The sequence below is a fragment of the Entelurus aequoreus genome, linkage group LG11, assembly GCF_033978785.1.
Source record: "Entelurus aequoreus isolate RoL-2023_Sb linkage group LG11, RoL_Eaeq_v1.1, whole genome shotgun sequence".
Lineage (NCBI taxonomy): Eukaryota > Metazoa > Chordata > Actinopteri > Syngnathiformes > Syngnathidae > Entelurus > Entelurus aequoreus.
In genome coordinates this window covers 42,728,678-42,754,356 of record NC_084741.1, presented here as the reverse complement: position 1 = coordinate 42,754,356, position 25,679 = coordinate 42,728,678, and the positions used below count along the sequence as shown (strand labels likewise).

Sequence of the window (25,679 nt, the reverse complement as noted above, 5' to 3'; positions counted from 1 at the left end):
CTAATACTAGCAATTTGGAAGTACTGTATTTTCTGGAATATAAGCCGCTACTTTTTCTCAACGCTTTGGACCCTGCAGCTAGTTTATGAATTTTTCTTCACTAATGCCCATAAAGTTTTGTATTCAACAAATAGTTTTCATACTACCCTGATAGAGACACTGAAAATGTGCGTTATTGTCTGTGCTATGGTGCCACCTTTTGGACGGGTTTGCTCACTGCAAGTGCTGTGGGTTGAAAAAGTACTTCCTGTTTTGTGCCTTGAACTGGAAGTATAACCATCCATAGTGTTTTTGCTCCAAAGGATTTTTCATTCAACACTCCAAGCTACGTTTGTAGGTTTTACAATATAACTAAAACAATTCATACTTACTAAACTGTCCCATGTGTAATGTCTGAAGGAATGTTTTTGATAGGGCTGGGTGATTATATGGTCGTGATCGCGACTAATTTGAGTTTGATCGCCGTGATCAACTGTTAACATATTTCTTCGATCAAACATGGCGGATATGTCTGTTAAAAGTTATCGCAGTAGTAAACAGTAGGGAAGCAACGATGCTTGGTATAATCCTGCACGGAACAATCCACCTTTTGTTGACCGTGACCCTGTGTGTGTCTGTGAATAAGTGTGTGTTATTGCAGTAGTAAACAGTAGGGAAGCAACAACTTAAGGGGGCCAGTCTGGAGTGGGAAAAAACCTCCATAGCAAAGCACATATACATATTACAACATACATCTCGAGACTTGAGGGGAGGGAGTGGGGGCTACGGTGGGAGGCTGTAGCTCTTCAGGCGCTGCCCAGCCGTCCATCAACATATTGTACTTAAAGCACTTATTGGTTATTTTACACAATTATTCTGCGTTGATCTAAAATACTAGTCAAAATTGTCCAAAGATGTACAGTATTGCACCAATAAATGTGAGAATGTTTGTATTTATTTAAACAATCATTGTATTTTTTTTTTACACAAAAGCCCACACTCAATGGTAAGATTTAAAAAAGTGTAAACGGTAAAAAAAGAAATTGAAATAAATTAAAACGGAAAAACTGAATTGTATTGTTTTTATATTGCTTTTGTTATTTAAATGTATTGGTGTTACTATTATTATCATTTTGCTTGTTATGGTTTATTTGTTTCTAATTTATATAATTTTTTTAAACTATAATATAGAGTCAAGTTTTAGGGGTACAATAAATACTCATGTTTTCAAATTAATGAATAATCAGGGTTTAATCGTGATTACAATCCATCCATCCATCCATTTTCTACGGCTTGTCCCTTTTGGGGTTGCCGGGGGTGCTGGAGCCTATCTCAGCTGCATTCGGGCAGAAGGCAGGATACATCCTGGACAAGTCGCCACCTCATCACAGGGCCAACACATATAGACAGACAACATTCACACTCACATTCACACACTAGGGCCAATTTAGTGTTGCCAATCAACCTATCCCCAGGTGCATGTGATTACAATATCAATCAAAATAATCGTCCAGCCCCACCGTAGAGTTATTGAGTCTGTTTACCGGACTGGAGAGTTAGCTACTACAGCTAGTGAGTCCATGGTGATGACTTTGGTTTTGTTTGATCAGCCATTTTGATGTGGTGTTACAGGCACCGTTTGGCAACAATTAAGGCATGCAAATAAATATTTACAAAATCTTTAATACTGGGATATATCTGCGGCTTATAGTCTGGTGCGGCTAATATATGTAAAATTAAAATTAAGTGTTCTTCTACCCTTTGTTAGGTGCGGTTTAAATACCAGTGCACTCGATATCTGGAAAATACAGTAGTTTGTATTTGTGGGATGTAGAATTGATGTAACATGTTTGAAATCCACTGAATCATGACTTATATATAATGTGCCAAATATTCACCTTTTCTTCTAAAATGTTTCTTCTGCTCTTATTACACTGCTGTGGGACGGCATTTCGCTCCTCCACCGGGAGCAGATCCATCCTAACTGTCATTTTCCCGGTTTTTGACAGATTCCTCCAGTTTGGAAGAGAAATCTGAAAGCGTCGGAGATGAAGCCCGGAGTCAAATGATTCTACCAACCTGGGACTAGTTTGCGGGTTGATAGAATCATGTCCTGCAGCACGTAGGCCAGGTGTGTGATTATTATATTGTGTGATGGCGCAGCCATCTCTGGTTCTTGAGGAGTGTTTGTCCTTCACATTGTCTATTGGTGACACACACGACTTCCAATCTTGATTTCTATCAACATGCAAGTTATAAACACGTGCAGTCATGTTGTTGCATGTCAGGATACTGATGTGATTCACATTTCAGATATGATTCATCCATGATATACAGTGTTATATATTGTCCATCCATCCATTTTCTACCGCTTATCCCTTTCGGGGTCGCGGGGGGTGCTGGAGCCTATCTCAGCTACAATCGGGCGGAAGGCGGGGTACACCCTGCACAAGTCGCCACCTCATCGCAGGGCCAACACAGATAGACAGACAACATTCACACTCACATTCACACACTAGGGCCAATTTAGTGTTGCCAATCAACCTATCCCCAGGTGCATGTCTTTGGAGGTGGGAGGAAGCCGGAGTACCCGGAGGGAACCCACGCAGTCACGGGGAGAACATGCCAACTCCACACAGAAAGATCCCGAGCGCAGGATCGAACCCAGGACCTTCGTATTGTGAGGCAGACGGATATTGTATTATATGTATTTGTTTCATTCCTTAGCATTTTATAACCCCTGGTTAAATGATGACATATTTATTCTAAAGCTGCGTGATTTTGTTTACAAGCAGCATGGAGAGCATTGTACATCCCTCCCTTTGTAAAACCATCTATCCTGCAACACACATCAAAATATAACAGGCTTATTTTATTCAACTTGGTCCTATCATTTTTTTGTGTATTCTTTTCAATTACTACAACAGTGGTTCTCAAACTTAATTCACCAAGTACTACCTCAGAAAACACTTGGCTCTCCAAGTTCCACCATAATGACCAACACTGAAATACAGTAGCTTAGTAGGCCTAACTATACCAGTTTGAGAATCACTGTCCGAGACTATTGCACATGAAGAACTTTATCATCTTTAACATATATGCACATTTTCCAGCTCCTAACATCATAAATTCCTGGAAGTTTGTTGTGTTGAAGCATATGTTCAGGTGTGGTGTAATGTAATTAGTAGCCCAACTACTGTGAAGGTGTGTAATACCTGTACGCCAGCTTCACAAAGAGTTAACTGAAAATGAGAAGTCAGAGGGACAACTACATGATTGATATGTGACCAACAAACTTGGAGCTAAAGTCATTTTGCAAGAAGCACATCAGACATGAAGTGACTACAAATGATTGAGGAATATTTCAATGCGATGTTCCCAGGAGCCTGACAGGCAAGGTTTAGGGGAAAACAGTTTAAAATGTTTTTTAAGTCTATTTTGGGGTCGCAAGCTGGGCCCTTTGGTGTTGGTGTGGGAGGTTTTCTAATCCTGTAGGAGCTTGAAAAAGTTGTTGTAGCAGCAACTGTAGAAAAAAAGGAGGTGACATGTTTAGACTTGACACATTTGAAAAAATCCTGGTTCTTGTTGAAGGGGAAAAAATGCTGTCCTGCTCAGCAGGTTCATACTTAGTCTAATAAAAAGTCAGCAAGCGTATGTCAATTTCCTGATCCACCATTTGATGTATTTGTACAGTGTCAGTGACCAAAATGGGAGAAACATTTTCCTTGCCGTGCTGCTCCTCCCAATGTCTCTTCTCCTCTGCGCCAAGAGCGGATATAGTCCTCATGAAGCCGCCTTGGTCGTTTGTCCCTTTTGACTCAGGTTTCCATGGCAACAGCTCCCCTGACCTTCATGGTATTGTGGGGAAGCTGCCGCTCGTCAACACGTCGCACCTTGGTCTAGTGTGTGACTTTAAAGTCAACCATTTTACATGATAGTGTACGTTAATCATGTTAATAGCATGCAGAAACGCCAATATACCGTACTCGTAAGTTGAGGTACCATTTTAGTAACAAGCTACTTCACATTTTCAGTAACGGCAGCAGCGTTGCGACAATGGGAAGAGTAATTAATTAGATTACTTGTTACCGCAAAAAGTAACGCCATTATTACCAACATTGGTTGAGGTATTAAGGTACCTGTAAGTTGAGGTACCATTTTACTTGTAAATTGAGGTATCACTGTACTCACAAGTTGAGGTACCATTTTACTTCTACGTCGAGGTATTATGTCACTCAAGTTGATTTTACTTGCCGGTTAAAGTACGACAGAACTTGTAATTTGAGGTACCATTTTACTTGTAAGTCAATGTATTACGGTACTTGTAAGTTGAGGTGCCATTTTACTTGTAAGTCAATGTATTAAGGTACTTGTAAGCTGAGGTATCACTGTACTCATAAGTTAAGGTTCCATTTTACTCGCAAGTTGTATCACGGTACTCGTTAGTTGAGGTACCATTTTACTCGCAGGTTAAAGTGATTGGTTGATTGATTGAGACTTTTATTAGTAGGTTGCACAGTACAGTACATATTCCGTACAATTGACCACTAAATGGTAACAACCGAATACGTTTTTCAACTAGTTTAAGTCGGGGTCCACGTTAATCAATTCATGGTACTCCAGTACTCGTAATTTGAGGTACCATTTTACTTGTAAGTCAATGTATTACGGTACTTGTAAGTTGAGGTACAATTTTACTTGTAATTCGAGGTATAACTGTACTCATAAGTTGATGTACCATTTTACTCGCAAGTTGATATATCACGGTACTCGTTAGTTGAGGTACCATATTTCTTTGTACGTCAACGTATTATTTTACCCATAAGTTGACGTACAATTTTGCGCGTACGTCTAGGTATTACGGTACTCGTAAGTTGAGGTGCCATTTTACTTGTAAGCTGAGCGATCACTGTACTCGTAAATTGCGGTACCATTTTACTCGTAACTCGAGTATTACTGTAGTCATAAATGGTATTGGTAAGTTAGGGTGCCATTTTACTTGTAAATTGAGGTATCACTGAACTACTCCGGGCACCTCAGAACGCACAAGGAGACTTGACTCGGAAAAAAATGACTTGAGAACTGCTCTGGCGTGCTATAAAAAGTTAAGTTATCATTAAAAACTTCAACTTGCAATATCATGTAAATATGATAGGAAGATCAATATATTCATTTCATCAAGTGTATGTGTATGCTAGCAAATGTGTGGTTGGCAATAAAAATAATGAAATTCCTTCAAGGTTAATACTGGTGACTTTGGAAAAAAAATATTTTGCAACAGGATCAGCCTGACAAAACAAAAGTTGCAATTCAGTGTTTATGCCTTACCTTCCTGACACAAAAAGCTTCCTCGCAGAAACTAAGTTTGAACGTGACAAGATGTGTCTAAATATTGCGAAAAGGTTTTAGCAAAGGCTGAGGTGGGGCAGATAAAACAGTTCAATTTGGTGTTTTTGTGTCTGCTTTCCTGAACCTCCAGGCCCAAAACATGGCGCTGCCAAAACAGCTGAAAAATACTTTTCTTAGAGATTTTAAACATGACACAAAATAGAGCACTTGAATAAAATTGAACATCTTTATTTCTAAATATGGAAAAACAAAGAAGGAAAAAAATATATTAACATGTACTCCCTTTTGAAAATCATGTGAGATGTTAAGGCATGCAGAGTCTGGCTTTCCAAAGCTAGGTTTTGTGCGAGTTTGTCAAAAAGGTCCCATGAAATGGCTCAAATCCTGGTTATTTGTTGCATAATTGTGTTCCAAAATGAATCCCTTTTCCTTTCCCTATCAGGCGATCTTAAAGTGGCTTACGGTTTCAGATTATTAGGGAAAAACAAACAAGTCAATTGAAAACAGAGCGTCAGTGGACTACACGGGATCCAGCAACACACACATCTTTGCTCACGTGGGATTCGCACAAAAACAAACACTTCATGGAACCTTTTGCACATTGCTTATGTTATTATGAGGACCACATCATTCCAAAAAAATTAAAACTGCAAATCAATACTGTTTGAGTGAAATGAACTCCATGCTAGCATCAAACACGCTACATTTAGGGTCAGGGAATGTATGGACTCTGATTGGTCGACCATGAAGGTGAAGATGGACGGAAGGCACCTGGTGGTGGTCAGTGACAAGCAGGTCTACAGTATAAAAAATGGATTGAGGGGCGCACTCGCCAACATTTGGACTTTTATCAGGACCAACATTCTTTGGTAGACTTAGAAGGCCTGATGGTGTCGAAGGTTGCTGGTTTGGTTTCCAAGTCTGCTCACAAGCATAGCAATGTTCCATCCTTCACCATTGGAAATAATGGCCTGGTGCCAACATCGCTATGACAACACTAACAATATGTTCAGTTGATTGTCAACCGCTTCTTCGATCATTCCCCCCCACTAAAAAGAGGGAAATCTACAGTTGTATAAATTAATTTCAGGGACTTTCGCACACACGTTAAGACTGTCTGGTAAATAAATGATCGTCTATCACGTAAAAAAATATGACGACTATTCCAGAATCAAGTATTAGAGGTAAAGTATTTTTCTGCGTTAGCCATTGAAGACATGTAGGAAGACGACGATCACACTCGCACGCATCAAACCGACAGGACGACGCCCTCGTCGTCACATTCACTAACAAGGCCTCACATCTTACAATGCTCCTGAGGTGCAGGGGAGCAGAGTTACTGAGTGATGCAGTTGTTGCCCATGTCTTCAGCGTAGCGGTCCAGTATTAAAGTGCGTAAGTCCTCCACGTCGCCGCGGAGCTGCTGCGCTTCAAGCAGCTTCTTGTGTAGCACTTCTGGATCCATCCAGTCCTCGTCTTGCTGCGACATCTCGACGGGAGCTGGGGAGAACAAGACACGTTTTCATTCATGTTGTGTACAGTTGTGTTGCGAGCTTGCCATCGATGAAGCTTACATGTGATGCCAATCAGCAGTGAGAGGTTCGGGTCTTGTCCCCGAGCCATTTGAGTCAAGATGCTGCACAAAGCGCACAGGCCACTGAGACAAGTCGTGATCTCCTCCATCAGACTTTGCGTCAGGCGAGGAGCAGCAGCTGGCTGCAGAGCACAGGATGCCTGGTTGGCGTTCTGCTGCTCTGCATCGCCCATCTGCTCCTGCAGTGTCAGGTTGTGCTCCGTCAGTTCCCGGTTTTGGGCAGAGAGCTGGAAAACAGTAATGGAAGTCAGAGGTTACAGGAATATAAACAAGTTATATATATATATATCACCTTTTTCATGGTGACGTGGAGCTCAGACATGTTCTGTTCTTTGGCAAACATGTCCTCTCTCAGAGCCTGGGAAGTGTTCTCTTCCTGGGACATCTGCTCCTCCAAAGTCTGTACAGGAAAACAAATGAAGGTTTATGAGAGGATGATGATGATGATGATGATGATGTTGAGTTACCTTAATCTGAGAGCCCAGCTGCTCCATCATTATGTGTTGCTTCTCAATAACCTGCACACAACACAAACGTTGATAGACCAGCCACTACCTATAAAGCACCACTTGAGGGCAGTATCACAAAGTTGACAATTGTATGATAGTGCTGTCTATGGATGTTCTCGCTCGTCCAAGTCATTGTAATCGCAGAGCATTAAATCGATGGCAACTGGACTGTTTGGTTTGTCTGAGAGGAAGAAAGGCCTCTTATTAGATTACATTAGATGTAGGCTGTTGGTCATGTAGGATGTCTTTTTGTTATTTTTGTTTTTGTGATGTGTAATGTCTATTGTTCAAATGTACGGCAGTGAAAATGAATTTCCCAAGGGGACTAAAAAATCTAAATCTAAATCTAATCTAATCTCTTATCCAAGTAGGCTTCTTCAGTTCATGCTCATAGACTTAGATTGGTCATATCTAGTCTGTAGTGTCTAGTCTTACTCCAATGAAGTGATCAAATGTTACGTGAAACATAGTTTGTACACCTTTAACCTTCTATGATAGCAAACAAAATATTAATTTGCTTTATTTCCTACGGGAACAGGACTTTTGAAATTCAGAAGTCGTTAAACAAAATAATATTTCATAGGTAGGATTTCCAAAGACCTGACCTGATACCCCTCCTTCAGCTGGAGTGCAGCTGGGATAGGCTCCTGCCCCCTGTCACCCCGGGAAGGACAAGTGGTAGAAAATGGATGCATAGGATATGTTTATGTGCTATTTATGTGAATCTATGTTATTTATTTCCCTTTATGTGCTATCTATGGGAATCTGGTTATTGTTGTGCCATACAACAATTTTCCAGAAGCAGTGGCTGTCATGAACAGTCACAAAAATCATGAGAAAACACATTAATCAAGGCACTGCACTTTTTTATTGGTTTTTACCTCTTCCTGACACTCCTACTATTCATAACTATTCATGAAATATCTACGCTGATTGTTGTTTTCATGTATTGACTCAGCATTTTACTGGAGCAGCGCTCCAATTACATTATATTTGTAATGCAATGACAATAAAGGTGTTCCGTTCTATGTTAATTATGTCCGTTATTTATGTCCCTCTATGTACACACTAAATGAATACACTCATTTCCTTTGTGTCTATGTGCTATTTATGTATGTGTTATTTATGTCCCTCTATGTGCTATCTACAGTATATTTATGTGCTATTTATATTCCCCTACGTTAATTATGTCCCTCTATGTGCTATTTATGTTGCTGGATGTTTATGTACTATGTGCTATTTATGTGAATCTATGTCTATGTGCTATTTATATGCCTGTGGTATACATGTCATCCTATGTGCTATTTATGTGAATCTATGTTAATTATGTTATCACCCGAGTCATACTAAAGACTATAAAAATGTGACCCATTACCTCCCTGCTTGACACTCAGCATCAAGGGTTGGAATTGGGGGTTAAATCACCAAAATGATTCCCGGGCAACCACCGCTGCTGCTCACTGCTCCCCTCTCCTCTCCGGGGGTGATCAAGGGTGATGGGTCAAATGCAGAGGGTAATTTCACCACACCTAGTGTGTGTGTGACAATCATTGGTACTTTAACTTTAACTTAATTTATGTCCCTCTATGTACTATGTGAATCTGTTCCTCTGTGTTATGACGCTCTATGTGCTATCCATGTGAATCTATGTGCAATTTGCCCCTTTATGTTAATTATGTTCCTTAATGTTATCTTTGCACTTTTTATATAAATCTATATCCATCTATGTGCTATTTATGTGTCTCTATGTCAAAGTGCAATTATTTAGTAAGATGGTTAAGAGTGCGGGCAGCACGGAGATACAGGGGTTAGTGCATATGCCTCACAATACGAAGGTCCTGGGTTCGATCCCCACTCAGGGTCTTTCTGTGTGGAGTTTGCATGTTCTCCCCGTGACTGCGTGGGTTCCCTCCGGGTACTCCGGCTTCCTCCCACCTCCAAAGACATGCACCTGGGGATAGGTTGATTGGCAACACTAAATGGTCCCTAGTGTGTGAACCTGAGTGTGAATGTTGTCTGTCTATCTGTGTTGGCCCTGTGATGAGGTGGTGACTTGTCCAGGGTGTACCCCGCCTAAGTCCCGAATGCAGCTGAGATAGGCTCCAGCACCCCCCGCGACTCCAAAAGGGACAAGCGGTAGAAGATGGTTGGATTAAGAATGCTTGTTAATACTCAGTAAAAAGTGTCTTGTATTTAGGTACAGACAGTAAAATAGACCTATTGTTCCCTCAAGTGGTTGGCTCGTGACAGGATTATTTAACAGCACTAAAGCGACTATGTAAAAACTTTCAGCAAGCAAAAAGTCACTCTGTGTAACTGTTTCATTGACCTTTTTCAATCCCTGTTGCTCCTCTCTTAAAGTGCTGTTCTCTCCTCTGAGCTTCTCAATGTCCAGAGTGTCCAGTCGGGCTCCATCTTCAAGGCCTTGTTGCACACGCTGCTGCATACTGAGAAAGAAGCATGAAACATTGAGGTGGAGGAGAGCACATGTGCATGCAGTACTGGATGCATACTCAGTGATGGTGGTCAGCAGGTCTCTCTCCCTTTGCTTCTGCTCCTCCAGCTGAGTTTCCTTTTCTCCTAGTTGTGAGCGTGTTGCTTCCAGAGAGGCCTCCAGCTCTTTTACTTTCTCTTGTAGCTGAGCTGCTTTTTGTTGGGCCTCCAAAAGCTGAAACACAAACAATAACAAATAAAACACACATATTCCCTCCCACTTAAGCCTAAAAGTGCAGTCACCTCCTTGTTCTGGCTCTGGTAGTCCTCCAAGGTGGGCAGGTCGGCCAGGTAGCGCTCCAGAGTCTCTATACGCTGCTGGTTGTCTCGCTTCAGTTCCGTCTCCTTCTGACATTTCTTCTTTAAGTTGTTGATGTGCTTGTCTCTACTCCGAATCTGCACAAACACAACAGCAAGTGTGAGCAGAAGGCCATCAGGAAGTCATAACCTTTTGTGGTTTTACAAGCTTTCGAAACAAAGAAGTGCAAACACACACCCGCTCTTCCTGTTTCTTCATCTCCTCCGCGTGTCTCTCACACGTCTCTTTCAGGCTGTCTGTCAGGCGCCGCGTCTCCGCCTCCACCGCGCCAAGCCTGCGATTTGCCTCATCTTTTTCCAGGGCGGCACAATCTGTGAGCTCGGCAAATTGTGCCCTCAGGAACGAGTTGTCCCGCTGAGCTTCCTGTAACATCGTCATGTGAGTCGCAGCAAGATGTTGGCGGCAAGTGCAGCATGTGAGCACACGAGGTCGGGGGTGCGGTCTGCGCCAGTCGTTACTAACCTGCAAGCGGAGCAAACACACGTCTCCTAAAGGAGCGCCTCGGCCCAAGAAGGCTCCGTGGACCTGTAGCTCGCTTTCCCTCAGACGCTGTTCCAACTGAGTCATATGCTGCTTTTGTCTGCGTGAATAAAGGTTGACATGTATTTTTACAACTTTAATTTTGCTCAATACATAAAGAGTCAACAGCTAAAAAGAGAGGAAACACTTGCCGCTCTATTATAAGCTCCTTCTCCTTTATCAGATATTCGTTGGCTTTCACCAGAGCGTCCCACTTGCCGGACTCCGCGTGCATCGCTGTTGGATACAGAGACGGGTACTGGCCCGCACTAGAACTCATCTGGGGCCGAGAGAGACACAATCCAAACTAAATAATACACACTGATGATGATTGTTTGCAGGATTAACATTTTTTAAAAATGCACTATCAAAAACAGGCAAAGGGGAACAATGAATGAATGAATGTATTCACTTATTAAAGCCAGTTATTTGTACAAAAACCAAAACCTGTGAGGTTGGCATGTTGTGTAAATCGTAAATAAAAACAGAATAAATGATAATAAATGATAAATGGGTTATACGTGTATAGCGCTTTTCTACCTTCAAGGTACTCAAAGCGCTTTTGACAGTATTTCCACATTCATCCATTCACACACACATTCACACACTGATGGAGGGAGCTGCCATGCAAGGCGCTAACCAGCAGCCACCAGGAGCAAGGGTGAAGTGTCTTGCCCAAGGACACAACGGACGTGACTAGGATGGTAGAAGGTGGTGATTGAACCCCAGTAACCAGCAACCCTCCGATTGCTGGCACGGCCACTCTACCAACTTCGCCACGCCACGCCGAATACAATGATTTGCAAATCCTTTTCAACCTATATTCAATTGAATAGACTGCAAAGACAAGATATTTAACGTTCGAACTGAGAAATGTTATTTTTTGCAAATATTAGCTCATTTGGAATTTGATGCCTGCACCAAACCATTTTTTCTGTTTCAAAAAAACTGGCACAAGTGGCAAAAAAAACTGAGAAAGTTGAGGAATGCTCATCAAACACTTATTTGGAACATCCCACAGGTGAACAGGCTAATTGGGAACAGGTGTGTGCCATGATTTTGTATAAAAGCGGCTTCCATGAAATGCTCAGTCATTCACAAACAAGGATGGAGCGAGGGTCACCACTTTGTCAACAAATGCGTGAGCAAATTGTCCTACAGTTTAAGAACATTTCTCAACGAGTTATTGCAAGGAATTTAACCATCTACGGTCCGTAATATCATCAAAAGGTTCAGAGTATCTGGAGAAATCACTGCACATAAGCAGCAAGACCCGTGACCTTCAATCCCTCAGGCGGTATTGTGTCAAAAACAGACACCGGTGTGTAAAGGATATCACCACATGAGCTCAGGAACACTTCAGAAAACCACTGTCAGTAACTACAGTTTGTCGCTACATCTGTAAGTGCAAGTTAAAACTCTACTATGCAAAGCAAAAGCCTTTCATCAACAACACCCAGAAACGCCGCCGGCTTTGCTACGCCCAAGCTCATCTTAGATGGACTGATGCAAAGTGTAAAAGTGTTCTGTGGTCTGACGAGTCCACATTTCAAATTGTTTATGGAAACTGTGGACGTTGTGTCCTCCGGACCAAAGAGGAAAAGAACCATCCGGACTGTTATAGGTGTAAAGTTCAAAAGCCAGCCTTTGTGACGGTATGGGGGTGTATTAGTGCCCAAGGCATGGGTAACTTACAAATCTGTGAAAGCACCATTAATGCTGAAAGGTATATACTGGTTTTGGAGCAACACGTGTTGCCATCCAAGCAACGTCTTTTTCATGGACACCCCTGCTTATTTCAGCAAGACAATGCCGAGCCACATTCTGCACGTGTTACAACAGCGTGGCTTTGTAGTAAAAGAGTGCGGGTACTAGACTGGCCTGCCTGTAGTCCAGACCTGTCTCCCATTGAAAATGTGTGGCGCATTATGAAGCGTAAAATACCACAACGGAGACCCCCGGACTGTTGAACAACTTAAGCTGTACATCAAGCAAGAATGGGAAAGAATTCCACCTAAAAAGTTTCAAAAATTGGTCTCCTCATTTCCCAAACATTTACTGAGTGTTGTTAAAAGGAAAGACGATGTAACACAGTGGTAAAAATGCCCCTGTGCCAACTTTTATATATATATGTTTTATAAATATAGGTTGCTGTCATTAAATTGTAAGTTAATGATTATTTGCAAAAAAAATTGTTTCTCAGTTCGAACATTAAGTATCTTGTCTTTGCACTGTATTCAGTTGAATGTAAGTTGAAAAGTATTTGCAAATCATTGTATTCTGTTTTTATTTACGATTGACATAACGTGCCAACTTCACTGGTTTTGGGTTTTGTACTTGTCACGTGACCTATTTTAAAATAGGTCGTGTGTGTATGCCTCCAGGCTTTGTCTCGTCTGGCTTGACATGATTTTCCAATGACCATCTCTGTGAGAGGAACCCAATTTTGGTTCCAAGAAAACAATCATGTCCCACTGGACCGCTCTTCTCATGTTGTCACGGAAACAAAAACATCATTTGTTTTGACAGGTATGAAAGAAAAGCAGGTTGCTCATGCGCCGTGGAAAGAACACATACCTGCATGTGTTCAACTTGCATACGTAAACTCTCCATCTGCTGCTTCTGATGTTGCTGCTGCTGCCAGCTCCACACCTCGCCACATCTGTCCTGGCGTAACGCATCGTAAGTTTTGTTACCCGCATGCTCCCTCAAAAGAGCCTGTGTCTGCAGGCTCAGTGGGCTTGCATAAACTCCAGGGGATCCAGCCCCGCCAGAATGGCCTGCTCTCAGATTGGATGGGTCGCCAGAGATAAAAACGCCAGGCCTGGTCTCAGGGAGAACTCTATAGCTGTGATCCATACCTCCTCTGGAAGCCTCCGAAACATAGTCCGGGTTGTCTCTAAGCCCTGTAGTCTGTAAACGGAGTCTGACATCAGGGCATAAACCCCCCAACAGTGCTGACTGATTGAAGGTAGATTCCACCGCGGGAGTGTCAAACCTCTGGCTCTCGTCCAGCCGCGTGTGATCCGCGGGGAAAAGGGAATGATCCAGCCCATTGACGAGGCTACGATACCGGCTCAAGCAGTCCGGCTTGGGCCCAGCGGGATCGCTTCCCATAGCAGTTTGAGCATCCAGGTTGGGCGATGAAGCTGATTTGGAGAGAGAGGACGATTTGGAGGTGGAGCCACTCGAGGTTCTGGAGATGGAGGAAGACCTGTTAGCCTCCACAGAAGACAGAGACTCCTCCTGGGCGCTTGCCTGGGGCTTAGAGGCCGAGGCTCCGGCCGTGGATGGCATGACATGTGCCGTAGGTATAGGAATCTGACTGCGAATAGGCTGAAAAGCGGGGCTGCTTCTGGAGCTGGAGAAGTCTGCAACCCAATTAAAAAACGGGTAAAATTAGCAACACATTATCTCACTGTTCCATATACAGATGTACAAATAACACTGAGAACACTGCAGGCTACTTCCACTATTTTCAGCTGGTGATGCAAAGTAGACACAGCCGTGTCTGTGGGTGGCCTACTTTGTTGTTAAACAATGAACCCTCTTTAGCTTAAACAAACAAAATGTGTGCATTTCATGATTACTGTCACTATAACAAATTGACATCAAGCACTGTGCTAACATGCAGGACACATTTTGTAAGAACCAAGTAACACCCTTAAATGACTCACGTACACACCCAAAAGATGTCTCCATTATGCAACAGCAGAATTCCTGCGACAAGACAACATTACAATACCTGAAGAAGTCTTGCAATCAGGCAATTAATCCAAAGCAACAAGCCCATTAGTCGCTCTCGCATTTTAATGCTGAGCCTAGCTGAGCAGCAGGGCACTTCAAATCCAGAAAAAAGTCAGAGGCTTGCATTTCCCAGCAACAGTGAATCACCCCAAGAAGCTAAGCTGACAGCAGGTTTTGTGTGTCCACAGGAACTAGCCCAAGCAGCCAGTATCAAACACTGAGCAAATACATCTAACTAGGCACACACAGGAAAGGTTAGGGGTATTTATAGCCCACCTCTCAAGTTACAGAGTGATCTGCGGGTGACGCTTATTTAAGCACCTTTTCTCCTCCCCTCACACTAACATCACATGTATCCCCACATTGGAACAGTTTTGTAGTTGTTGTTGTTGTTGTTGACTTGTTTGAACCACAGCTTCCACAAATCAGATCATGTCCATAAATAGGTATAATAACAAAAAGTGCAAAATGAAAGGCTTTAACATTATTAAAACTATTGTTGCAAAACAGTGTAGGCCTCTAGGGTTTGTGGCTCCTAACTGGCTAGAACAAGTCTAAACTACTCTGTGACAAGATGTGTGCTCAGCAGGCATTCCTTCCTTTGCAAATTACATAACATAATTATAGGTACCTGTTATTGTAAAGCACAGTTTAGGTAAGCTCAGGCAGCTATAACTGAAAACACAACCAAAAAAAAGTTTTTCTAGAAATTTCCCTTCTAATCTTGTGACACTCCCTTATGTTTGCAACAAGGCATTACTGAGGCTAACTTTGGACTTAATTGTCATGTTGCTAGGCTTTAGTCCATTCATCCATTTTCTACCGCTTGTCCCGTTCAGGGTCGCGGGGGGTGCTGGCGCCTATCTCAGCTGCATTCGGGCGGTAGGAGGCTTTAGTGTCAGTTTAAATGGCATGAAAGCGGCGCCATATTCAACCATTGTGACATAACTTAATAGAGACGTGCAAGAAGGGGAAAACAGATATTGCAGATATCAGCTGACACGTCAAGACTGTGGCAAAATCTTTGCAGACACGACACTTAATAATTACAACTAAGAGTTTAATGAAGTGCTGCAACACCAATTGGTTTAACTCAACATCACTCATTCAAAGAATGCAGCTACGTGAGACTTCTGCTGAAGTGGTGTGTCCAAAGTTAACAGAGGACAAGAGTAGGGCTGCACCAAACCATTTTTTCTTGGGTAGATAAAAAAATAATCTGTACATTTCAAAATAATTTTTTGTTATCTGTTTTTTGTGAAGTGATTAGAGGTAAGAATCTTTGGGCAACTCATGATTCGATTCCGATTCTTAGGGTTACAATTCAATTCAGAATTAATTCTCAATTCAATATGACTGTCGTAATATATTATTCATTTGGTATATAAACAAGAAAACCTTTTCAAAGCAGGTTGCAAAAGCTCCTGTTGGATGCTGACATACAACTTTTAGGCCTGTGTTGGCCTAAAAACAAATGTTTTTATATTTAAAAAAAATATATATATATATATTAATAACATTCTCTTTTTTAAATGACAAAAAACCCAATGTTAAACAATCTTATAAAGGAAAGTATAGCAACCCCAACTCCAACCAAATTCCAGCTTTACAATACTTACATATAAATTTACAAAGCAATGAGAAGAAATGCAATACTTATTCAATATAATACTAAAAAATGATAACCAAAAAGTTATAAAGGCAACATTTTCAATATTAATAATAATAATAATAATAACTACAAAATACAATTTCTGGAGAAATTGTATGTGAATGCCCCTATTTCTTTAGCGGAACTGAAATGCAAAAGGAATGTAAAATTAATTTGTTTGAATGAACAGTAGGAATGGTTTGAATATTGGAGAATGATTGTTTAAATGCAAGTGGAATGTATAAGGAAAGTGCAAACGGTTTAACTGTAAAATTGTTTGAATGTAGAAATACTGTCAATGTTGAAGATAGGAAACTGTACTGCAATGTACTTTGAATTTAGAAAATGGAAAATGTGTTATATTAGTTGGAATTAAACTATGAGAATGGCTGCAAAATTGGCCAAGGAAGAATGCCTCCCAGAATGAACTTACTAAACTAACCTGGGTAAGTCCATGCTTTCAGCGGTTTGGGATTTGAACCAGGTCCTCCTGGTTGCAAGCCAATCATGCTAACCACTGTATTAAACAGCCAGGCTTTCATACCAGTTAGCCGCTGTGGTTGAAACATATATTTGTGTGACAAGACTACTTTTTTGGCTACTTTTTAATATAAATCAATGTTTTTTCTTTACAATTAAATGTATCTATTTAAATGACTCATAGATGTAAAGATTTATTTTTTTTGGTCCCTTCCGGAGTTCAAACCAACTTCAGTTGGATTAAAAGGCATGTTTGTAAGCCTGTCAGACAAACTGTCTGCCTGTCAAAATAATGTCCAACTTTTAATATTAAAAGAGAAAAAAAAGAAAAATAACGATTTAGCCGTTGAAAATTACATCTAATTACCTAGAATTATTTGCTGCAACAGTACAACGCTTTCAGCTACTTTTGGGGATATATCAACATATTTTCTTACAATACAATATGTTAGAAAATGGTTAGAATATTGAAGAATGCTGATTGAAATGCTAGTGGAGTATTGAAGGAAGGATAGAAACAGTTGGACAGTAAAATAGTTTGAATATAGAAATACTTTAAAAGTAGAAATTATTTCAATGTTGAAATCGCTTTAATGTTGAAGATCAGAAACTATATTGAAATGCACTTTGACTATAGAAATGATAAATGTATGTCGTAATAGGTAAACTATGACTCAAAGATGTAAAATTATCTAAAAAAGATTTGTGCATCAAACTTTTGTTAATAAAAGGGAAAGATTCAACCGTTTAATTGATTGACTACCCAGAGATCTTTGCTGCAATAGTACAACGTTTTCAGCCACATGGCTAATGACTCAAATAAACTTGAAATTCAAGATCCTCCACCATCATTCAGATCTGGCGGGTGGAACTACTTTGGTTTTCATGTGTTAAGTATGACCCTGATGGCAAGCGTGTTGTAAACAAAAATACAACGGTATGTCGTAAGTGTCACAATGATAAACTACAACATTGGAAATACAACAAACATGACAACACAGTTACGCCAACATCACCCCGATGCGGAAATAGGTGGAACCAAACAAAGACAAGGAGCGACAACACACAGGCTACTAACTTTACCCGGGGCCTTATTAGGACATGATTCAAAAAGGGCAAAAGAAATCGATCAAGAGATTGTTACTTTTATTACTGTCAACATGCGACCCTTTTGCTGTTGTGGAAAATGTTGGGTTTGCTGCGGACACTTGAGCCCCGTTACAAGATTCCTTCACGAACCTATTTCACCAATACCGTAATTCCTGCTTTGTTTAATAAGACAAAAGCCCAATTAGAGATAGTAGTGTCTGTAAATGAGTGATTTATCAGATGCATCTTTTTATTTATTTTTTTAAATGTATTTTTATTTTTACAAAGTGCTGTTGTTTTATATGGTGCTAACAAAGAATGCACACGGGGCAGGTATAGCTGCACCAGATAAATTTAATTTAAAAACTGTACTTTTCAGTTAAAACAACAATGGTGATCATTTTAATAAACTACAAGTAAAAAAAGGCATGGAAATTTCTCTCTTTTTTGTATTTAAAAGTATTTAAATTATATCGAACCGTCACACTGTTTTGTGCATCGTTGCGCCCCGAGTGGTCATTAGGGGCGTAACAGTATTGTAAATACTGCGGTACTGTGGTTTCGAAGTCTTTACAATAATGCTGTGACGCTACCAAACAAAAACTTGGTGACTGTGTAGTTTTTTTCTAGCACTTTAGCATTGGCCGGGTCGGAAAATAAACTACATCTCCCAGAATCTTCTGTGCAGTGCATGGCCAACAAGGTTGGGATCAGGGAAAGCTGTTAGCAGGAAATGAAGTGTGTTTGTAGTAAATGGGAGGAATTGTTTTTTTGAACATTTACTGAAAAATTCCTGCCACTTCATTTTACACACTGTGGCATTTTAAAGTCTTTTTTTATGGACATATACCACAATAATATTATACCGTGGCCTTAACGCCATGATAATATCATACCATGAGATTTTGATACCGTTACATCCCCCACTAAAACTAAACGGTTACCAATGAATATTGTGGTTCTTTGGAGAAAAAAAAGCACAAAATTGGTACAATTTTGAGTTCAACCAAATTTTGGGGAAAAATAACTCAATTTTTTTAATAAATCATCTCTTTATCTTGTGAGACTTCAACTTACTGAGCAAAGTGTTTCTCTTGTTTGTTTGTTCTTATGGCATGTCACAACAGAAGGGTACGGGTCATGACCAAGCGAAAAAGTGTGATAAATACAAGAAAACCAACTATACAATTCAATAAATAATATACACAATTGTACCTAGAATTTACCAGCATAAACAGTATGTAGCTGTAAGTATAACAGCTAATGATAATGACACATATTAACATGAAAGGGCATCTCAGTGGCAGAACTGTTCATGTTGTAATAGATCCTTTCCACGGTGACATCAAACCACTTCCTCTGTCTGTATTTGTCAGCGTAATAGCAAAAAACCCAGGCTGAGAGCTACAAAAACGGAAGCTATCAGATCACTGTGCTAACCAGGCTCAGGGCCATTTGACGCCACACTGAATAAGCTGCTCAAAGGACACAAAAAGACAAGAAATTGCTATAATAAACCAAAGTGCTAATGCTAGCGGAATTGTCGTTAGGGAAAGCCATGACCCCCGGGTTATTTTTTAGCTGCAGATTTAAAAGAGTATAACTGCCTTGGATTTAACGGTACATTTCTACAGTAACCAGAGGGAACATTACTTTGGATCGCTGTGGGCACTACTTCAGTCTGCGTCCGTTAACATTCTCTTAAGTGTTTTTCTTTTGTCCACCGACCTAGTTTATCTACCTCTACTTTTAATGCCCGTCTTACAGTTTAAGGTCACAGTGTAGGCATGACGCTGCATCAAAGAACTGCAGAATACACACCCATAGAATAAAGAACAAGTAGAAGTCACCTTCTGTGCTGTCCGATGCAGAGGTGCCAAGACCAGTGTCCCCGCTATTTGACGTTCCAGGCCGGCGGCCAAAACGACTCCGGAACTTCTCTGACACAGCTGGCGTCTGCCACTCCATGTCAGCAAAGCGGGCTAATGTGCATTTGTGAATGATACAATAGAGGTGAACGTCAACAACATGCTTCATGAAGTAAGTGTCATGCAGTAGAATAACAAGTGTCAAACCTACCAGCTGGTTTGGATGTGGTTGTCATTCCATACACAACGTGGCCTGAAGGATGAAAGGAAAGTACAAATAGGAAGGAAGACAGAAGAAAGTGACATTAAGTAATCGTCATTACGGTGGGCCAAACAGCCAATGCATAGCAACGTCCAAACACTCCAAGCTGAAATGATCCAAAACCCAAAACATCACTAAACAAATACAAAAGATGCTGTACATGTCAATAATACATGTTAACTCTAAAAGCATGAAAGTAATTATGTAAGTTCAAGAAACAGAGCGGACATTAGCCAGTAGGGGTGTCCCGATCCGATATTGATATCAGTCCGTTAAGAGCAAGAAAATAAGTATCGGATTATATCAACTTGCACCTAAACTCTATGATATGAGCCTCTAATACGAGCACCATGTTCATGTCTTAACGTCCCCCAATAAGCACACAAGGTTGGTCTTTTCTTGTATTTTAGTCGTTATTTACAAACGGTAAACATGGTAGACTACAGGCTACGAGAAGCTCGCAGCTACACAAAGAGCTAAGCACACACTAGCACACAAGCTAGACCTATGTAATAAGTGTTCTTAATTGAACAATATTGCAATCTAAAACACCACATTTGTCAATATAAATTAGTATCAAATATCTTTATCATACTATTTACATATACAAAGTAGCCAAGGCAGAAGCAAATCAGAAAGTATCCAGTAAACTTTGTGTCCGCCTCATTCAACTTACTGCATCATTATTTTAATTTACAAAAAATAATAGTACAATGGTTTGTGCTGATATTGTTTCGAATCAATAACGGTATCAGCCAATACTCAAGGCCACTACAATAGTACATCAGAAGTGAATAAGTTGTATTGGGACACCCTTATTTGCCAGTATACAAGGGGAATCCCCACCTGACAGGTTGTTTTTTATAGACATGAGTTGGAAGCCCAGAAGAAAGTTAACTGACTTTACATCAAAGACATCTATAAAAGCCTTTTTTTTAATATATAAATATGATGGGCTTTAAGCACTGCAGATTTTTGGGGGGCTAAATTCAAAACAGAGGCGAAATAACAGGTTATTTATTCTTTAGGTCTTTGGTAAGCGCTTTGTCTCATACTAATATTAGCTACCTGAATTGGTTGCTGTATTTTATTATAAAATATTACAGACATATCTTTAGCAAAGACAAAAAAAATCCCCATTCATTCAGAGTATTTAATTAGCCTGTTACATTTGCTTTATGGTGTTAAAATTGCTTGTTACACTGCAACCATGGTGTGTAGAATAAATAAAGTATATTCTATGACAGGGGTGTTTCAACTTTTCCCACTGAGGGCTGCACACTGAAAAATAAAAAGCATGCAGGGGGCCATGTTGATGTTTTTTGTTTCCAAAAACAATACAGTATTTATTTTAACCATTAGGGCTTCCCTCAATTTTTAATCTAAATCATTAAAGTGTAAACACAAGTCAGATATCCATCCATCCATTTTCTACCGCTTGTCCTTTCAACTGTCAGAGCTTTAATTACTAAATCAACTTCAGATCTATCTGTTGAGCAACGCCAGTTTTAAGGTAAAAACTGCCTGCATGGCTGCTTTTTGTTAATAGTAGGATTATAACTGTATTGTGAATACCGTGGTATAGCGGTTTCAAAATTATCACAATAATGCCGTGACGGTAAACGAAAACTGATAGTACACCCACCAGTATAGATTTTTTCTGGCACTAGAGAGTGTGCCGGTCTGAGAAGCAAACCGCAATTCCCAAAATCCCCTGCGCAGCGCAGCTCAGTAAAAGATGGCAGGAATCACAGGGGATCAAAGCGGGAAGCTAGTGTAACCTCCTGCAAAAGGTATAGTCGGATGTTTGGACACATTTTGGTTTCACAGTCAAGGAAACTTAAAGAGGAGAAAACACGACCGACATGCAAAATACAGTTTGCAGATATTGCCAGACAGCAATCATCTGCAATTCCGGAAATATAAGCAACACGAGAAGTCACTTGATTAATTATCAACCGAAAAAGATGATTAATGCAAAACCAAGATGTACCGTAATTTCCGGACTATAAGCCACTACTTTTTCCCCTCGTTCTGGTCCCTGCGGCTTATACAAGGGTGCGGCTTATTTACGGCCTGTTCTTCTCCGACACCAACGAAGAGGATTTCGGTGGTTTTAGTACGCAGGAGGAAGACGATGACACAATGATTAAAGACTGACTTTTCATATACCGGTAGGCTGGTTATTTTGATAATGTACAGGCGAGCACTTTGTATTACTTTGCACCGTTGTATTATTTGTACTCTGCACGAATTATGTTCGCCATGTCAAAGATGTGAAAGTTTGATTGAATGATTGAAAGATTTATTGTTAATAAATGGGACGCTTTGCGTTCCCAAACAGTCATCTCTGTCCCGACAATCCCTTCCGTGGTAGCAGGAACCCCTATATACTACGGTAATTACACATCAAAACCCTGCGGCTTATAGTCGGGTGCGGCTTATATATGGAGCAATCTGTATTTTCCCCTAAATTTGGCTGGTGCGGCTTATAGTCAGGTGCGGCTTATAGTCCAGAAATTACGGTAATCAATTTGTATGGCATTTCAATCAATTTTCCTAATGACAGCATGTTTACAATGTCAGTTTAAAGATACTAAAGTCAATGTTTTTTTTTTTACATTGGATTGTAAATTGAAAAACGTTTTTTTTGCACTTTATTTGAAAATACCTATTGGTAGTGATAAATAGGACCACAACATTTAAACATCATATTAGTGTTTATTTACAAAAAGTGTGTTTATCCTTAACATAAGTAGCACCTAATTTTCCTAAAATAAATTGTTTTCCAAGTCATCTTTTTTTTCTTTTACATTACAGCAATAATATCGTACCGTGGCTTTAATACCGTGACAATATCGTACTTTGGGATTTTGATATCGTTACATCCCTGGTTATTAGTGTAATATATTTCAAAATATTTTCATAGCACTGCACCGGGTGGCTCTTTTATTCCACTTTTTATAATAGTATTTTCTTCATGTGCCGCGGGCTTTTAAAAAGGTAGTTTTGGCCCGCACTTTGGACACCCCTGTCCTATGATATAACTATGTTAAATATAAACGTTGTTGTGCAGTTGCAAGAAAAAGTATGTGAACCCTTTGGGATTACTTTGATTTCTGCATAAATTGGTCATAAAATGTGTTTTGATCTTCATCGAGGCCATAATAGACAGTCTGATAAAACTAATAGCGCAGATAAAATATAGGTTTTCATCTTTTTATTGAACACAACATGTAAACATTCACAGTGCAGGGTAGAACAAGTATGTGAACCCCTAGGCTGATGACTTCTCCAAGAGCTGATTGGAGCCAGGACTCAGACGAGTCTAATTAATGTGACGAGATCATACGTGTACATACACCTGTGATAAGTGTGCTGTTCTCAAGAAGCATTGCCTCACACAAAAGAGCTCACAGAAGATCTATGATCAAGAATAGTTAACTTGCATAAAGCTGGAAAGGGTTATCTCTAAAAGCTTTGATGTCCATGTGTCCACAGTAAGACAGACTGTCTACAAATGTAGAAAGTTCAGCACTGTTGCTGCTCTCCTTTGGCGTGGTCGACATGTAAAGATGACTGTGAGAGCACAGCGCAGAATGCTCAGTGAAGTGAAGAAGAATCCCAGAGTGTCAGCTTAAGACTTGCAGAAATCTCTGGCACATGCTGTCATTATTGTTGACAAATCTACAATACGTAAAACATTGAACAAGAATGGAGTTCATGAGAGGACACCACAGAGGAAGCCACTGATGTCCGAAAAAAAACATTGCTGCACATTTGAAGTTTGCAAAAGAGCACCTGGATGTTCCACAGCACTACTGGCAAAATATTTTGTGGACTCATGAAACCAAAATTTAGTTGTTTGGAATGAACACACAACGCTATGTGTGGCGGAAAAAAGGCACAGCACACCAACTTCAAAACGTCATCTCAACTGTGAAATATAGTGGAGGTGGCATCATGGTTTGGGGCTGCTTTGCTGCCTCAGGGCCTGGACGGATTGCTTTCATCGATGGAAAAATGAATTCCCAAGTTTATCAAGACATTTTGCAGGAAAAATTAAGACCATCTGTTCGCCAACTGAAGCTCAACAGAGAATGGGTAATGCAACAGGACAACAACCCCAAGCATAGAAGTAAATCAACAACAGAATGTTTTGAACAGAAGAAAATACGCCTTCTGGATTGACACAGTCAAGAGTCTTGACCTCAACCCGATTGAGATGCTGTGGCATAGCCTCCAGAGAGCTATTCACACCAGACGTCCCAAGAATATTGCTGCACTAAACAGTTTTGTGAAGAGGATTGGTCCAAATTTCCTCCTGACTGTTGTGCAGGTCTGATCTGCAACTACAGGAAACGTTTGGTTGAGGTTATTGCTACCAAAGGAGGGTCAACCAGTTATTAAATCCAAGGGTTCACATACTTTTTCCACCCTGCCCTGTGAATGTTTACATGTTGTGTTCAATAAAAACATACATGTTTAGTGTGGTATTAGTTCAAGCAGACTGTATTTGTCTATTGTTGTGACTTTGATGAAGAACAGAATACATTTTATCGCCACTTTATGCAGAAATCCAAGTAATCCCAAAAGGTTGACATATTTTTTCTTGCAACTGTATTGGACATTAACCAAATAGCTAGTGGATAAAAATAGCAAACTGTTTACTATCAAGTGAACTATTCAGTTGCTCGTAATAACCTGATCAGATGGCAACCAAAATAACAACATGAACACTATGTACCGTTACATAACAGCTTTTCCAAACATGTATGCCCCCCGAAAACCTGAGAGTGAACGAATATTAATACCCCCATCATGGACAGACGCGGTCATCAGCATGATTACACTAATCTTATACAATCGTTCTAAATGGTTGCTATCTGGCTAATTCGTTAAGAAAATGTGTGCCTCTCACTACAACACAAAAAATGAAAGACGCAACTAACCGCAACCATACGTTACCTGTGTCCAAATGTACTTCCCAAGAAGAGGTCGGGTTGAATAAATGAAGCTCTCTGAACAAATACATACGACAATATGGCATGTTGTCTTCCGATAAAGTAGAGTGCGGTGAAGCGCTGCGACGTTAACAACTTAATCTTGTTAATCCATGACAAATCTGCTCTGGTCCAACATGCTATGGCTAACATGCTAAAGCTAGCAGCTAACCCATCGTAACTCGTGTTTGTCAACAATGCAGCTAAAAGTGGCACATTCGTCCACAGGTTCTCTAGTGACGCTATCAAACATGATAACGAGGCGTTACCTGTCGCGGCTCATCAATGAGGGAGTACAAATCTCGGTTTTGGGCAGGCAGCTGTATCAGAAGAATCCACTGTTGCAGTTGCAGTAGTTCCGCTAGTCGACTCAACGCTCAGATGGCAGACAAAGCAGACGAGGCAAGGGGGCGCTTGTTTAACGTCACGGAGTCTCGGGCTGGACGGCATCTGCTTAAATTATTTTCTTGAAACGTTTTAAAACCTGTCTTGTTGTGCTTATTCGTTGACGAACTGTATACTTAATACGCATATGTTTCCATAAGAGTAACAATTCTGCCAATGTTAAAAAATGTTGTATATGTTTCTTTTACTTTTTATTCCTAGCTGTATGTAGAAGTGGATGGTTGCATCAGCTCCGCTCTTTTAATGTCTTAAATGTCCTTTCTTTGATGTTTGCTATGGCAATGAGTTGTTTTTCCCTAGGCTCAGTCTGGATCCCCTCTCCAGGGGCCCAGGCTTGGACCAATTGTTTTTTGTTTTTTTCCCCTCACCCCCTCCCAATTGTTTACCTGTATCTCACCTTTTTTGTAAGGGG

The 25,679-nt window shown here is 40.4% G+C and overlaps 2 protein-coding genes across 5 annotated transcripts in view; one reads left to right on the top strand and one right to left on the bottom strand.

Annotated features, from left to right (window-relative positions):
• The window catches only part of LOC133660154 (magnesium transporter MRS2 homolog, mitochondrial-like), a 47,837-nt gene extending 39,394 nt beyond the window's left edge, over positions 1–8,443 (top strand). Inside the window, exons 12-13 of one of the 2 annotated variants that reach the window (XR_009827779.1) lie at positions 1,989–2,110; positions 2,534–8,443. Coding sequence is in view for 1 of the 2 variants with exons in the window: in XM_062063347.1 (XP_061919331.1) it covers positions 1,989–2,048 (60 nt within the window). In the remaining variant the exon portion in view is untranslated. Of the gene's footprint in view, positions 1–1,988 lie in introns of both variants that reach the window. The other variant, XM_062063347.1, reaches the window with a different exon arrangement.
• On the bottom strand, positions 5,536–25,410 carry cep85 (centrosomal protein 85). 3 transcript variants are annotated; one of them, XM_062063343.1, is made up of 14 exons: positions 25,132–25,410; positions 19,809–19,850; positions 19,580–19,711; positions 13,340–14,133; positions 10,915–11,042; positions 10,706–10,823; positions 10,421–10,606; positions 10,168–10,320; positions 9,945–10,099; positions 9,761–9,878; positions 7,390–7,440; positions 7,215–7,322; positions 6,903–7,149; positions 5,536–6,828 (listed from the first exon to the last, which is right to left on the bottom strand). In XM_062063343.1, exons 2-14 carry the CDS (start codon positions 19,831–19,833, stop codon positions 6,665–6,667), a joined length of 2,379 nt encoding a protein of 792 aa, XP_061919327.1. In that variant the 5' UTR covers positions 19,834–19,850; positions 25,132–25,410; the 3' UTR covers positions 5,536–6,664. The 3 variants fall into 3 exon arrangements, with proteins under 3 accessions (XP_061919327.1, XP_061919326.1, XP_061919328.1); XM_062063342.1 differs by lacking the exon at positions 25,132–25,410 and adding an exon at positions 24,828–25,010; XM_062063344.1 differs by lacking the exons at positions 19,580–19,711; positions 19,809–19,850; positions 25,132–25,410 and adding an exon at positions 14,508–14,689.
• Positions 25,411–25,679: the final 269 nt, after the last annotated feature.

Bases quoted from the DNA above. Each gene is read 5' to 3' on its own strand.
- cep85 (XM_062063342.1), bottom strand. From the start codon at position 24,909: ATGCCATATTGTCGTATGTATTTGTTCAGAGAGCTTCATTTATTCAAC. The intron at 10,100-10,167 runs GTGACTGCACTT...TTTGTGTTTCAG, and splicing joins ACCAGAGCCAGAACAAGGAG to CTTTTGGAGGCCCAACAAAA. The intron at 7,441-9,760 runs GTCAATGAAACA...TGTTGTGTGCAG, and splicing joins AGCAACAGGGATTGAAAAAG to GTTATTGAGAAGCAACACAT.